The 14,570-nt window shown below is 36.3% G+C and overlaps 1 protein-coding gene and 1 long non-coding RNA gene across 2 annotated transcripts; both read right to left on the bottom strand.

Moving 5' to 3' along the window:
• Window positions 1-4,355: 4,355 nt before the first annotated feature.
• On the bottom strand, window positions 4,356-4,855 carry LOC122053761. The gene is made up of 3 exons (XR_006132343.1): window positions 4,795-4,855; window positions 4,590-4,706; window positions 4,356-4,467 (listed from the first exon to the last, which is right to left on the bottom strand). It is a non-coding gene; the product is annotated as an uncharacterized LOC122053761 (long non-coding RNA).
• A 2,995-nt stretch (window positions 4,856-7,850) lies between these two features.
• LOC122050426 (putative transcription factor bHLH041) lies at window positions 7,851-10,287 on the bottom strand. The gene is made up of 8 exons (XM_042611329.1): window positions 10,124-10,287; window positions 9,930-10,055; window positions 9,741-9,852; window positions 9,625-9,639; window positions 9,446-9,514; window positions 8,771-9,328; window positions 8,280-8,672; window positions 7,851-7,949 (listed from the first exon to the last, which is right to left on the bottom strand). The coding sequence occupies exons 1-8, from the start codon at window positions 10,240-10,242 to the stop codon at window positions 7,851-7,853; spliced, it is 1,491 nt and encodes a 496-aa protein (XP_042467263.1). The 5' UTR covers window positions 10,243-10,287.
• Window positions 10,288-14,570: the final 4,283 nt, after the last annotated feature.

The following is a 14,570-nucleotide window of genomic DNA, read 5'->3' as shown; positions in this document are numbered from 1 at the left end:
AATTTCCAAAAATTCCGGAAAATTCCCTTAATCATATTCGCCTATTTCCGGTATTTTACAGTTCCCTCTTCTGGGGAACGCGTCCTCACCTACTCCACTCAGGAGAAGTTACCTTTTACCAGTTTGGTCCTACAGACCGATTGAACTTTTCCTCGGCGCTCGAATCTTCCGGTCTTCATGCTGAACACCCGCTCCACAACTCGTCCAAACTTCCACCTGGTTCGCGACACCAAGATTTCCACCTAGGGTTACTGCCCCCTAGGATTTCTGCCCGAAGATTTCGACCTATCAAACTTTCCGCCTAGGGTTACCACCCCCTAGGGTTTTCCACCTACCTAACCGTAACTAGGACTTTTGCCTAAGTATACTTTGGACTTTCCTGAAAAGCTCAATCAACATATCAGATAACAACACACCTTAACTTTGAATCCTTTTGCCATTATCAAAATTCTGGTTCCATCGTCGGATGCTTCCCGCACCAACAAAACATGACCTAGACGAGTATACCACAAGTAAAAATCAGAAGAAGAATGACTCAATCAGAAAGATGACAAATCGACACTAGAAACTTTAACATCTTGTACTTGAAGCATATCCAAGACATACAATCCCCCTTGCCTATGGCTTATCTCAAACACCTTCTGAGATCGCGGGTCCTGAACATAACAATTGGACGAAGAAAAAGATATTAAATATCCAAACTTAGACAATTGACTAACAGAAACAAGATTAAGTGTAAGACTAGAAATATAATAGACATCAGGAAGAGACAAGCAAGTTGTAGCAACAGAACCAACACCTAATAATGGTATTGGAGTATCATCAGCCGTCATAACTGACAAAGATGAATTAGAAGATAAGGAAATAAAAGATGATAAGCTAGGTGACATATGATGAGAGGCTCCAGAATCTAAGATCCATAAAGAGGAAGATATACCTGATGTACTAGAGGATGACAAACCTATATGAGAAGAAGCAGACATGGCAGAGGGCTGTGAAGCAAGGAATTATTGAAACTGCTCAAGCATATAAGGATCTAAAGAGGGGGCAATCACTGCATTACTAGACTGAGATAGTCCATTTGGCGACTGTTGTGGTTGATTACCAGATTTTCATGAAGCATTCTGATGTAGCAATGGTGGCTATTGAGGTTGTTGCTACTGATATTGTGGTTGTGGTGGTCATTTTTGCTGCTACAGTAGTTTACCTTTGTTTAATAATAATGGACATTGAGACTTCTAATGTCCTTTTTCCTTGCAATAAGCACACTCATCAATAGAAACCTTCGAAGTCGACCTACTCTGATTATGCGACATAGACTGTTGTGGTGCTGTAAAAACAGATGGCGTAGATGGTGCAGCAGTCCTTTTATCAATCTGAAACTTAAGACAAATCTCCTCAGCTAGCAATTCATGTACTACTGAATCAATGGAAGGGAGAGGACTACAATGCAAAATTGTTCCACGCAATCCTTCAAAGTCATCACGAAGAGCTATTAAGAATTGGACCAGACGCTGCTCTTCTCTACGAGTGACATAAGCTTGGAAAGCTTGCAATTCTGAGGATTCTGTGAGTGCTAACTAGTCCCATAGTTTCGACATAGCAGAATACACTACAACAAAAACATTAAAAGACAACGGTTAAAAATCGTTGTCATAGGCCCTTTAAACCCGTTGTAACTGACACTGTTGTTAAATGTGCGGTAAAAGACAACGGTTTAAAACCGTTGTCTTTGACCACATTAGACAACAGTCTTGCAACGGATTTAAAGTGTTGTCTTTTAATACCAAAGACAACAATTATGCAACAGTATAAAACCGTTGTAATTGCCAGTTTTGCAAAAATTTGATCACAGATATGCTTTTGACAACAAATACACTGTTGTCTTTCTTCAAAATTTAGTTTAAAATCATTGTTTTTGAATACTTTTCACAACGGTTAAAAAATCGTTGTCTATGTTGATTAGAAAATGCATCGCGAATAAATAAAACATTATAATTCTTTTGCACACTAACTGGTACAACATATATACATTCACAAAAACTGTTTTCAACATATATACATTCAGTTGTCTTTTATACATCTTGTCTCAATCAAAAACTGGTACAACATATATGTACATTCACTTAAATTTATAAACTTCTACAATTACTACAAGCTATCCAAACATGACCACAAGTAGTTTATCAGACCATAACCACAAAAGATAAGACCATAAAATTAAGTTTATCAGACCACAACAATCTTCACGTACTGGTTCGTTTTCTGCATACAGAATTTCATAGACTTAGCTTGCAAACCCAGCTTTCTCCCTTTTCTGAAAATAAAATATAGTTAAAGCCATAGAAAAAAGTATAAACATGCATGTATAAACTGATAATCATTGCAAACTGATAATTGAAACGAATAAATCTAATAAACTACTACAAACTAAATTGATAATTGAAACAAACAAGCTCCAAAAGTAGAAAACTTATCAACATGTATAAATAATTATAAACTTCTTGCAGCTTTGCATCTTTTGTATAGTAGAAACCAAATTGTGAAGTACATACATAAATCTGGACCTTCTGAAATGTTTAAGTAAAAGAATGGCCAAATAAGCATGAGAAACATTGTCGCTTCACATTTTCATGAGTAGTCAAGCAAGTGAGCATGAAAAAAGTTGATGAATATATAAACTTGACATTATATCTTAAACCATGTATTATGTGAAAGAAGCTAGATCGAATAGCTAACAGCAGCAACAGAAAGAAGGAATCATAGAGGAAGTCATGTACCTTATGTCTCAACATTACAGCAGCAACACTCTAGTAAGATCTCAAAGCTTGAGGATGTGCAATTTGCATAAAAACCACAAAGAAGTATACTGAGCAACTACCTTTTTCATCAGTATTTAAGTCGCATGCACCCTTTCTGAACATTGCTTTAAGTTTCTGTATGCGTTCAACATTTGAAGAATTTTTTTCAATCAATATATAAGAATTGGCAACCACTGTTATAGCCTTGCATATAGCAAAATGAATAAAGCTCAATGGAGTGAATAGCTTCATGTAGCTGAAACCAAAAAATTGGGACAAGCATAGCTTAATGGAGATGATGTAAGAATTGGAAACAAGTTAATTCCAATAAACTGACCAGTCCTGCCCCAACATGATCACGAATGAAAGTTGCATTGATGTATCACTCTTCCTCTATAGCTCTCTGTGGCAACAAGAGTGCTTAGAATATAAATTAAATACAATAAGTGTATAAGACAAGTTTCATACATTCATAATAGTCAATGCTGCTCCAACAATATCCTTTTTTGTAGCACCAGTTATGGCCAACTTCAGCTTTGCAGCTTCTCCATAATCCTCTCTTAAAATAGCCTCATTCAATTGTGGCTGAAATAAGGCCATCACATAGCATGAAACTATCAGCAAAACTAAAGCCACAGTGGTATGAACAAAATTGTACACTAGAACATAATAAACTTGACTCTAACAAGAGGAAATCAAGTTTGGTATATTCAGTTAAGCTTCAACTTCTAATTTAGTGGTGTTGTTTGTGCTACTCTCTTTGGGCATAACAAGCCAGAGTGACCATGGTCCAAAACTTTGAACAAGACTGATTTTACCAGCTAGTTGATGGCCTATACCATGTGAATCATTTTCATATAACCTTTACAAACCTATAATAAGATCTGAACTAACATTGGCATAAACCAAATTGTGCTAACTATACCAATTTTATGGATCAGTATAACTGTTAGAACCAGCTGATATCATTTCAACTCGTCACAAGTGAAAATATCCGTGACCTAACCATATGTTGCTTTCGTTTTTAAAAATCGTTGTTTTAAAAATGCACATGAATACTCATTTTCATTAGATTAGGAGTCTCCAATACGGAAGCTGAAAAATGCACATATGAAAATATTCACCCTTGTTTTATCTCGTATAACAAACAGTAGAGTAGTCTTACGAGGACAAAACCGTCTCAGCATCACCTGTCATGAGGTAAACGAAAGCAACTAAGCAAAACTCAAATTAAAAGCATATGTAAAAAAGTTATTGTAAGACTCAATTTGTTCAAGGGAATATGGTTTGGTTGAAGCAACAATTCGACAGCTCCTACTCTGCAAGCAAGTACGTGCTAAATTCAAGAGTAAAGCCAACAAGTAGGAAATTAATGGGTAATTATGAAGAATATTTTACCATTTTTTACTAGCTATTAGCTAAGCCACAATCACTACAGCTGTTCTGGTTATGGAACTTGTTGGCTGATGCCTTCATGTATTCGTCAGTTAAATTTATATCAAAGTTCATAAATTTGAACCATAATGATGAAAAAGATGCACTTAAGGAGGAGACTTAATTTTTTTGAGACTTACTCAAGTGGGGATTTGAAAACAAAGAAGCATGCACCAATTGCCAAGTAGCACAGCAAGGGAACAAGCCCCTTTAAGTAATGTGAAGTTCCATCCTGTAAAAGTACCATTAGTTGAGTCTTGCAGGAAGAATTTTGGTTGAATCCTAGCATTTCAAAATAACTGAAAAACAACAACAGAAGTTAGTGTAACTAACAAGCATACCCCAATGAGTTACCTGTAACGTGAATGCTATTACTAGTATTGCCATGATCAATGAGCCAGTTTCTAACAGATTAAGATCAAGATCCATCTTGATTCCCGTTATCCAAGCCACCATAACACATAATGGAACCTTAAAAGGGCAAATTAGTACATTGTAAGCTATTCTTTAACATATACACAACATTTCATTTCAAAGCTACATCAAATTAAATCCTTACAACAAACATGGAGATCTGGGTTGCTGAACCAAGGGAAACACCAAGAGTAATATCCTGTGTGAGTTCAACAAGAAAAAATAATTATCACCATGAGAACAATCGTGTTTGACATTTGTTTTCCTTTATTCTTTGATTTGGGTGGATAAGCTAATTCATACGAGCAATGCAAATGTAAGTAATAGAAATGCATTTAGCAGCATCACAAATATGGAAACAATTTGATATGAAATATTATGTTTTAAGAAATTTATACTGACATATTTGCCTTGTGTTGCTCAACAAGTTATGCACCTTCATGCATCAATATCAGAAACAGTATGATCTCACACATAATGCCCAAATGTTCTTGTGAGTTTAGCTATGTGTATCTATTATGAGAAAATATACAAAGACCAAGTCATTTAAAGTTTAGTGTTCCAAATGAAATAAACACGTCGAGTTAGTATAATTTAACCGTTAGCAAGCTCATGATAACATGCACATCAACAACAAAAGAGTCATGAATTAGAATTGCGTACAGATTACTAAAACAATTTTATAAGATAAATTGGCTACATATTGTGATTGCTAACATAAAATGCAGATAATTTGTCTGTAAGTGTTGAAGTACCAATCACAACGCAAGCAGCAGGCAATAGGATCCATCGAACCACCAAACACAAGACGGTTAAGTGGACCAAACACAAGACGGTTAAGTGGTTATCCATAAATTGGTTTGATACTCCATGGAGAATGAGCAACAGAAACTAGAAACTGTGATAAAGACGGCGATAACTTCAGTATGTCTTTCATCTGGTAAGAAATTGCAGTCCACACAAAGGATCTGAAACCCTGCCAAAGTATATAAAAATGACGATCGAAATTACGTCTTTTATAGAGAAACAAGATCAATGAAAACTACCAAAAAGGCAGGTACAAGAATGAATCGACAAAGAAGCCCTACTCTACAAGGTCGGAAATAAGAGCCAAAGGAAGGGAACCTGAGTGAAGTAGACCAAAGTGATGAGCCAAAGGAAGAAAGCTCCGAAGGAGGCCCGCATCCGCGTCGCCCAAGAAATCCACATCTCGATCTGCCGTACGGTGCTCAACTAACGCAGCCCTGAAAATTGGGGGGGTGAACAAATCAAGAATGCACTCGACGGCGAGATGACTGGGAAGATTTGCTCCGGAGATTTGGTTTTCCCCTTGGGGATTGGCTTCGGTTCGTCCCCTCTTCGTCCCCCTCACCCAAACTCCTCCACAATGATGACGAGTTCATGTTCGGAGATCTCAACGACAACATCCTCATCATGAAGCAGGTAAGATGAAACCCTAATGAGTAAGCAGAGGAAAGAGGTGAAGGGAGAGATTAACCTGATGACACTTCCACCGGACAAAAGAGAGAGCATCGACCATGCCCTAGATGCAATCAAGCTAGCAAACAAGGTTCGGCGAGTTTCGTCATTGGCGCATGTTCCGGTGAACAAACTCATCACCTTCCTCCACCTCCTCTCCACTTAAAAATTTGTGGAGAGGGGTTCGCCGGAGAGGGGTTGAATGAAGATGCTTAGGTTTTCGGCAGTAGGAGCGTGAAGAAATCGTATGGAGAGAGGGAAATAAAAATGGATAAGAAGGGTTCAGGAAGGCTAAGGCGGAAAACACGGCGCCAAAAATTTTTCACAGAGAGGGAAAAACACCGAAAGAATAAAGTAAAAGACAACGATTTACAAAACTGTTGTCGTATCGCCTAAAAAAGTGCTTAAAGACAACGGTTTTAGATAACCGTTGTAAAATGCGTTGTTGATTTAAAAAAATATTGCTCAACGACAACGGTTTTCACAAAACCGTTGTCTTTTGTATTTTATGGGAGCTCAAAGACAACGGTTTTATCTAAAACCATTGTCTTTTACCAAATTTACAACAGTTTCTTCTAAAACCGTTGTCTTTGTGGTGTTGTCGTTTAACATTTTTGTTGTAGTGATAAAAATCTTGGATCCCCATATCTTGCTATCAAAATGCACGTATATCTGCTTTTATTTGATATTGTTTGGCAAAGTTAGACTGTGTGTATAACTTTGCCACAGTCTAACTTTGCCAGATGATCCCAAACCTCTTTAGCTGTCTCGTACTTGGCCAACTAAGCACCAATGGAGTGTGAAACAGAATTATTGATCCATGTAATAATCTTTGCATTATCGGTCTCACAAACATCCAACGACTTTGCATAATCATCAACATTAATATTCGTAGGTTGAACTCGCACATCTGTAACATATCCCCACATAGATTTTCCTCGTAAAAAATTTTTCATAACATATCCCCAATATGAATAATTCTTTCCATCCAATCGGGCACTGATCGATTGAAGCGAATCTTCTCTACGATCACATATGATGATAGAACAAATTGTGTTTACGAATAATCGAACATCAAACAAAACCAAGTATTGTGAAAACAAAAGAAATCTAATCAAAAATAGTTCTTCAATCTGATTATCAAAAATATAGAGATGAAGACTCTGATACCATGTAGAAATTGATGCCAAAGAAAAGTAGTTATCTTTATTGATGAATCTAAAAAAATGGTTGATAGAAAATAAAGAATACAAAGTCTTATATAGAGAATTATCATAAAATCTAAATCCTAAATTAAAAAGAGAAAAGATTAAATTACCCTCGAGACTATAAATAAATAATGTTAATTATAAAATCTAACAACGCACACCAACTAAAGAACAGCTTTTGTACTATTACTTAGCCGATATTCCACATGGATCCCTTCGTGATGTGGACTAGAGAAAGAGAGAAGAAACGCAACAAGAAGAAGAGACGAAGAAATGCAGCAGCCAAATGAACAAGCAAAGTTGAAACAGTAGCTAAATTCTAGGCAAAATCTTCATATTCACCTTTCACGTAGTAAAATCTAGTAAAAACACAAACGTGTGATGAATTTTCTTTAATTTCTAAACCCTATTAGTAACCAGAGAAAAACCAAAACAAAATTGTGTTATATTTATAGAATTCCTCTTTGATGATCTCTAAATTTAATTTAAAACACGAAACTTTGACTATATGTATTCAAGTTTGGCGGGCCTGGTTACTCCTTACTCGTGCCAAAACATTAGCGACGGCGTTGCTCACAGCTTCCTTGAACGTCGCCTCGTCCCAATCACTTGTCTGCACTTGCAATATTACAACATTATTCATCACATTATCAAACTAAGGAAGTTTCCTGTGAGATGCTACTGCAAAATTTTCATGCCATCATACGAAAATTGGGTTTCAACAACCACAGTATATACTGATGACTAAATATTTCTAAGTAATCATCTCTTTTTATGTCACAATCATTCACTATATATACGATATGATCGAGAAGTGAAAGATGTCTTCACCACACGTTTATATATCCTAAATCATGCATATATCTGCATTATATATATATCATTGTTGCAATGTTAATTTATATATGTTGCATGATTATATTCAGACTAGCGTTATAAGTACCTGTATTTGTAGCCTGAAACGTCCTCTTCCAAATATATTGTTCTGAGACGAGACGGTTCTTGTTTCCATGGACACCAATGTTATTCCAGCTGTCATCTCTTTGAGGCATTCAAGGACGCGGATAACCCAGTCAATCATATCGCATTCTTCCTTCACCACCACCTGCAGATCAATCTGCTGTGCTTCTGATGTGGACTCAGGCAATCGAATAACTTGAATTTGAATTCTTTCGTCTGAATCGGCAATCAATGCATCGACTTCGTCGTTTCTAGGTACTTGGAGGACTTGCATTTCTAGCACACGGTTCTTCTCCTCGAGTTCCTTGATCTGAGCCTTTAAAAGGTTCAAGTAGTTCTTGGTGTTCACGAGCAGGGTCGCCTTGTCTTTCTTGATCTGCACGAGTTAAATTAATTTTACCAAGGCAAAAATTTATCGTTAAATTAATTTCATCGTGTCAATCAAACACACATGAGTTTGAGGTTTGTACGTACCTTCGGTTCAAGCGGAAGCAGCGCCTTGAGAGCATTAAACTGTTCGTTGAGCTTCTCCCTGCGCTTTCGCTCCGATATGACATGGTGCGAGTGGCTTCTCGTTGGCTGCTGGTGCTCTTGTGCTTGCGATTTCATCACGCTTATTCTCCTAAGCATATGAAGGGCTATCTTGATCATTCTCTGGCCGTGCCAATTGGGCTCGAGTTCCACTTCAGGAGCAGTCGATGGATTGTTGTAGTAAGGCCGGAATGCTCCGATCGGATTTCTAATTGTTTGTTGGTTGAGGTGCAACGGCGACGGCATGTCCTTGGAAGAAATAATGACGGCGAGCATTGCTCTTCTCATCGCTTCATCCTCATGAGCTGTTCTTGGAGCTGCAGCGAAGTTGAAGGGTTGCATGACGAAGGGAGGACTTGATTGAGCGAGAAGACGAGGCGAAGTGTCGGAGGAAGATGAAGAGAGCTGACCGGGCTCAGAGGGAAGAATCGCAAGGTCTCCTAGAGATTGTTGAATCAACTCCTCGCTGAACACTTGCTGAATGTTCATCTGCAAATTCACCTGCATGCAAATTAATTATAGGACAGTAATAATACCTCAATAACAGCTAGCCTAGCCTACTAATGATATATGTGCAGGATATCAATTATCAATGCGTTTAATTAAGCTCAGTAGTACAGTTGGATTTGTAGGCATTTTGATCCCCAGTTCGATTTCTCCATGTCTGCAACCCATAAAAACTGCCGTCTGTTATACATACACGTACATGTTAAAAAAAAAAAGAAGTCTTTTAATTAGATCCTTAACTGAAAATCAATTAACATTAATGGAATTAACTAATATGAAATTGTTAACACCTTTACTCCAGCTTCCTGAAACATGATATATATAGAAGCTTCAATTAGGACATTAATTAATTATCTCAAAAAGAAGAAGAAAAGAATAAGAATTAATTAAGAAGTTACATGTTCACCTGATAGAATTGTCGTTGTGAGTGATTGGAAGCCAAGTTCATAATATCCCGATCAGTAAACTGAATGTAAGCGAGCCCATCCTTGTAGGCCAAACCAGGAATAGAACTGGAACTGTTTGCAATCTCATTTACTAAACGTCTTGAAAGTAGATTTTTAATTTGTTGCGATAGAGAAAAAGGCATATATACCTGCTGTGAACAGCACAAAGCGATCTCCTGTAGGCCTCGAAGAGCCTCAAGGAGACGGTAGCAGCGGACGAGCTCGATTGGCCACTGTCTTCCGCGCAGTGCCATCCCTCCGTGGACACCAAATGGCTGCAGGATCTCAGTTAATTAATTAATTCATTGAGTAGAGTAACAGAAGCTAGCTGCAGCGTACGTACGTGGTCGTGGGTTGGTGGAGAGGAGACCATGAGCAGATATACGTGCAGCCGAGGAGACGTCCGGCGATCTGGAGAAACCGGCGCCGAGCTTCGGGGCCGAGGAGGAAGAAGGAATCCATGTGGAGTCAAAGAAAGATTAGGTAATTATTCTTTCCCATTGTCGCTGGAATTATTGATGATGGATTGAATTGTGATGTTAAGAGATTAGATAATTTATATAGTGTAATCATAGATTTGATTTGTTGTCAGAGAAAGAAAGGGCGAAGAAGTATGAACCGGAAAAAGACGACGTTGAAAAGTAGAAAGACTGAAGCACGCAGCGGCAGACTGGGAGAAAAGTATTCGGAGGTTAAGGAAGTCTTCAAGAGATTCCAAGGAGTTAGTCAAAAATGAAAGCAACAGCTTGTGTGTCTGTTTTTTATTTTAATCACTTGTTCCAACATATTAATTTTAGAGGGACCGATTCCATCCGCATCCCTTAAGTAAATATTCATGGAGATTCATCTTTAAATTTATCAATGGCTATAATTAATTTTTTAAAAACATTAGTAGTTATTCAACTTTTGACGATTGACTTCTCACTGGTTTAATTGCTTGTAAGAACTTTGCAAAGTATCATTTCGATTAATATGGAAAGAGATTTTTGGGTGATTGATAGAATATAAGACAAAAGTCACCTGCTATTCTATTGGAGACATGTCCGATGTAGGGACAAATGCTGCATTATTTGCTTCTTCTGGTCGACACAATGTCAGTTCAGTGAACTTCAACAACGAATCCATTTATGTGCCGGTACTTTAGTAGAATTTTCTTTTCTTTTCTTTTAAAAAAAAAAGAAATAGTAGAATACTTTGAGCCAAGCGAATTAGAAAACATTATACTTCATAGGAACGTTTGACAAAACTGACCGTCTCCCTCAATCGTTGTATCATCAAGTAATTATTTATTATAAGATACCCTTTCAAACTCATAAAAAAGTTATTTTTTAAAAAAAATATTCTTTATCTTTTTTTTTTTGAATAATACATTCAATTGAGCTTCATGAAACTAACCTAATAAAATAGACATAATTGTATCCGTATGGTCTATTAGACCAAGAAAGTCAAAACATTTATATGGTCAAAATAACATCCACTAACCTTGTCAAGTTGAATGGTCCAATTAATTAGGTGGCCTGCTTAATTCAATTGATGGGATCAAGTCACTTAGGCCAGATGGTCTAGTCAAATCATATGGGTTAATTAGTTGGGTAAAATAGGCCAGGTAGACCGAAGCATGATAAGCAAGTTTAATAGTCTAGTTGAGTTGAAGAGAGCAAGTGCTTTTATTGAGTTAATCAAGCCAAACAATTCGAACTAACCAAATAGGTTGGGCAATTTGATACGATCCAGTATGCCAAATGTTCTGATTAGTTCAATGGGGTTTAGGCAGAATGATTGAGTTCGATGGTCTATTCCAGGACAAATTGGTAAGGACTAAGGAGGCTAATCAAATAATTACTTTTCGATCGGTTCAACCAGATCAATCTAATTAAGTCGGTTGTAGGACAAGTTAAATAGACAAATCGAATAGTTATTCTAGGATGTTTTTATTATGACAATAATTTCTTATGATTATTACTACTAATTAGAATAATTATTTTTGTCTAATAACAATTCATTATTATTTATTTTTTTAAATACCTTTAGAATACTTGTACTACTATTTATCAGCATATTTTTTGTATTATATCATGTAACAAAAAGTGATTCCCTCGTCCTCAATGCTTCGATCAATCCATCTCTAAATTAACCGAGAGAAAGTAAATTAGGAATAACTACTTATCATTATTAGTGCATGTGGTAAAAACAAAAGGAAAATATGCACAAATGCATTTCTTGTATTATATGGATTTACCTTGAAGTGGCTAATGATTCTTTTGTTATTTCAATTGAATTCAACAAAGATGATGATTTCATCTGATCAATCGATGCACGATACGAGTTTAGTCAAATTGTTTAGTTGGTCAAATTAAATTGTGCATGGCACGACATGTGATCTACACCTGCCCACTTTGCGTTGGAAAGCTCCGGTTGACTTGAAAAGTCACGGTGCATGCAGGTCTCCACTGCATCGAACAAGTTTGACAACATGTCCCAACAAAGTCCGCACACATAGTCAACGTGTGAATCAATGTGAAACCATGCATAATAAGTACCATGATCCTAAAGATTAATGCTAAATCTTGCATCAATGATAATCCTAAAGAATGCAAAATAAACGATCTTAAGTCTAACTAATTAAATCTTCATATATTATCTCACCAGATGAAAATTTTCTTCATATTTTTTTTTAAAAAAAAAAGAAGAAAGAAAAGCACTGCCATTCCAACCAAAAAGGTTCCTATGTTTATATTTTATTTAGATTTTCTCACAATATAATATAACTAAGCTTCTTTTATTCTTCAGTTAATCTCTGTATAGCCATCCAATAACTTTAGTAAAAATGATTAGCTAACCATGAAAACTAATCAATTTATCCGTGTTTTAGTTAACCATCAAATTAATCATTATTAAAGGTCGATGTCTGGAAAAAAGGTAGATGATGAAAAAAAAATATAGAAAATAAGTAGATGTAAATATAAATAAGATTTTTTAAATATATTTTTATGCATCCGGTGAAATTGTCCTCCGGTATAATAAATTATGGGATTAGTGACACATGAATTAATAGAGATGGAGTAAAGTAATTAAGGTAGAAATTAAGAAGAGAAAAAAATTAATCATATTATTAAATTTAAAAAGAATATTAAAAATATAAAGCATAAAGTCTTATATACCTAAATTAATAAACTCTAAATTTTAAATAGAAAAGAAAAAAAATTACCATAAAAATTATAAACAAATAAATATATATAATCCAATATCTCCTTAAACTCACGATACTAAATTAAAAGTATTGAGAGTTTGTCAGATAAAAATAAAAGCATGAAGCGGAATATGCTTTGGTAAACATATTAACAATCTATAGATTTGAAGGAACAAAAGGCAATGCGATAATACAAATCTGAACATGATGATAACTAATGTGATAATCAATTTCAATATATTTCGTCTGATCATGGAAAATAGAATTGCGCATAATTTGAATAACACTCTGATTATCACAATATAACGGAGTAAGTTGATGAAGAGAGATACCCGTATCTGCAATCAACCAAGCTATCTCAAAAGTAGTTGAGACTATAACACGATACTCAGTTTCTGTGGAAGATCTATAAATAACATCTTGTTTCTTATTCTCCTAATAAATGAGGGAATCATCAATAAAAATATAGAAGTCAGTGGTAGATTTGTTATCCATAGGATCACTAGCCCAATCAGCATCAAAGTATGCACACAGCTCTAGAGATGAAGCAAAAGAAAATAAAAGACTTTAAAATTGAGTGTCTCGAAGATATCTAAGAATACGAACAACAGTAGCCCAATGAAATATAGTTGGTGCAATGATGAATTGACTAATCACATGAACAATATACACAATATCTGGATGAGTTACGATAAGATAAATCAAGCTTCCAACAATAGTTCTGTATAAATTATGATCCAACAAAAGTGAGCCACCAAATGAAGATTATCGAGCATTAGTCTCAATAGGAGTATCAATAACTCTATTATCAGTAAGACATGCACACTTAAACAGATCAGATATATACAGTTGGTGTTGGAAGCACTAGCTATTTAAACTTATGTTTTGATATTGGCAATGGTTCAAAGTTAAGCTATGCTATTGTTCTAATAAGTTTATCTGAGTGTGAAGGAAAGTCCTAAGTGATCTTAAGTAAAATGAAAGTCCTAGTCGAGACTAGGCAAAGAAAGTCCTAGTGGACACTAGTCTGGTGGAAAGTCTTAGTTGCAACTTAGCAATGAAGTCCTAGTCCATAGGACTAGGAAAAGTCTTGGCAAGTCAAGGATGTTGGGTGAAATCCTAGGGTCTAGGATACTAGGTGAAAGTCCTGAGGATTGTGGACACCAAGTAAGAAATCCTAGGGTGTAGGACACTATATGAAAGTTCTGAAGTCTCGGATACTGAGTAAAAGTCCAAACGGTCTGAAGACTAGTTTGTCAAAAGGTAAACTTTCCTAAGAGGAGTAGGTGAGGATGCATCCCCCATAGAGGGGATAATAGGCGTTAGTCCGACCTAGAGTTTTAACGAAACTCAAAGTCAGAATCGGACAGTCCGGAGACTGTTAAAATTATTCTTCTATATATTATTTCTGCTTGTACTAACCTTTTTATTGCAGAAAGTTAGTGTTGAAAAAGGGGAGTCCAGGCATTTGGAGCATGTCTAGGCGCCCGGATGTCTAGGTGCCTGGAGGTTCTCCAAGCGCTCGAGTCAACAGTGAAGAGGGAGCGCCTAGGTGGCTGTTGGGGCACCTTAACGGTCCGGGTGCTTAGAATGGTCCAGG

The sequence above is a fragment of the Zingiber officinale genome, chromosome 3A (assembly GCF_018446385.1).
Source record: "Zingiber officinale cultivar Zhangliang chromosome 3A, Zo_v1.1, whole genome shotgun sequence".
NCBI classification, from domain to species: Eukaryota; Viridiplantae; Streptophyta; class Magnoliopsida; order Zingiberales; family Zingiberaceae; genus Zingiber; species Zingiber officinale.
The sequence above is the reverse complement of the archived record's forward strand: the minus strand, read 5'-3'. Positions and strand labels throughout refer to the sequence as shown.

What these genes read in the sequence shown, in the direction of transcription:
- LOC122050426 (XM_042611329.1), bottom strand. Translation starts at nt 10,242, where the DNA reads ATGGATTCCTTCTTCCTCCTCGGCCCCGAAGCTCGGCGCCGGTTTCTC. An exon ending in CTCCACCAACCCACGACCAC is followed by an intron (nt 10,056 to 10,123) that starts GTACGTACGCTG and finishes GAGATCCTGCAG; the next exon opens with CCATTTGGTGTCCACGGAGG. An exon ending in AAATGCCTACAAATCCAACT is followed by an intron (nt 9,329 to 9,445) that starts GTACTACTGAGC and finishes ATTTGCATGCAG; the next exon opens with GTGAATTTGCAGATGAACAT.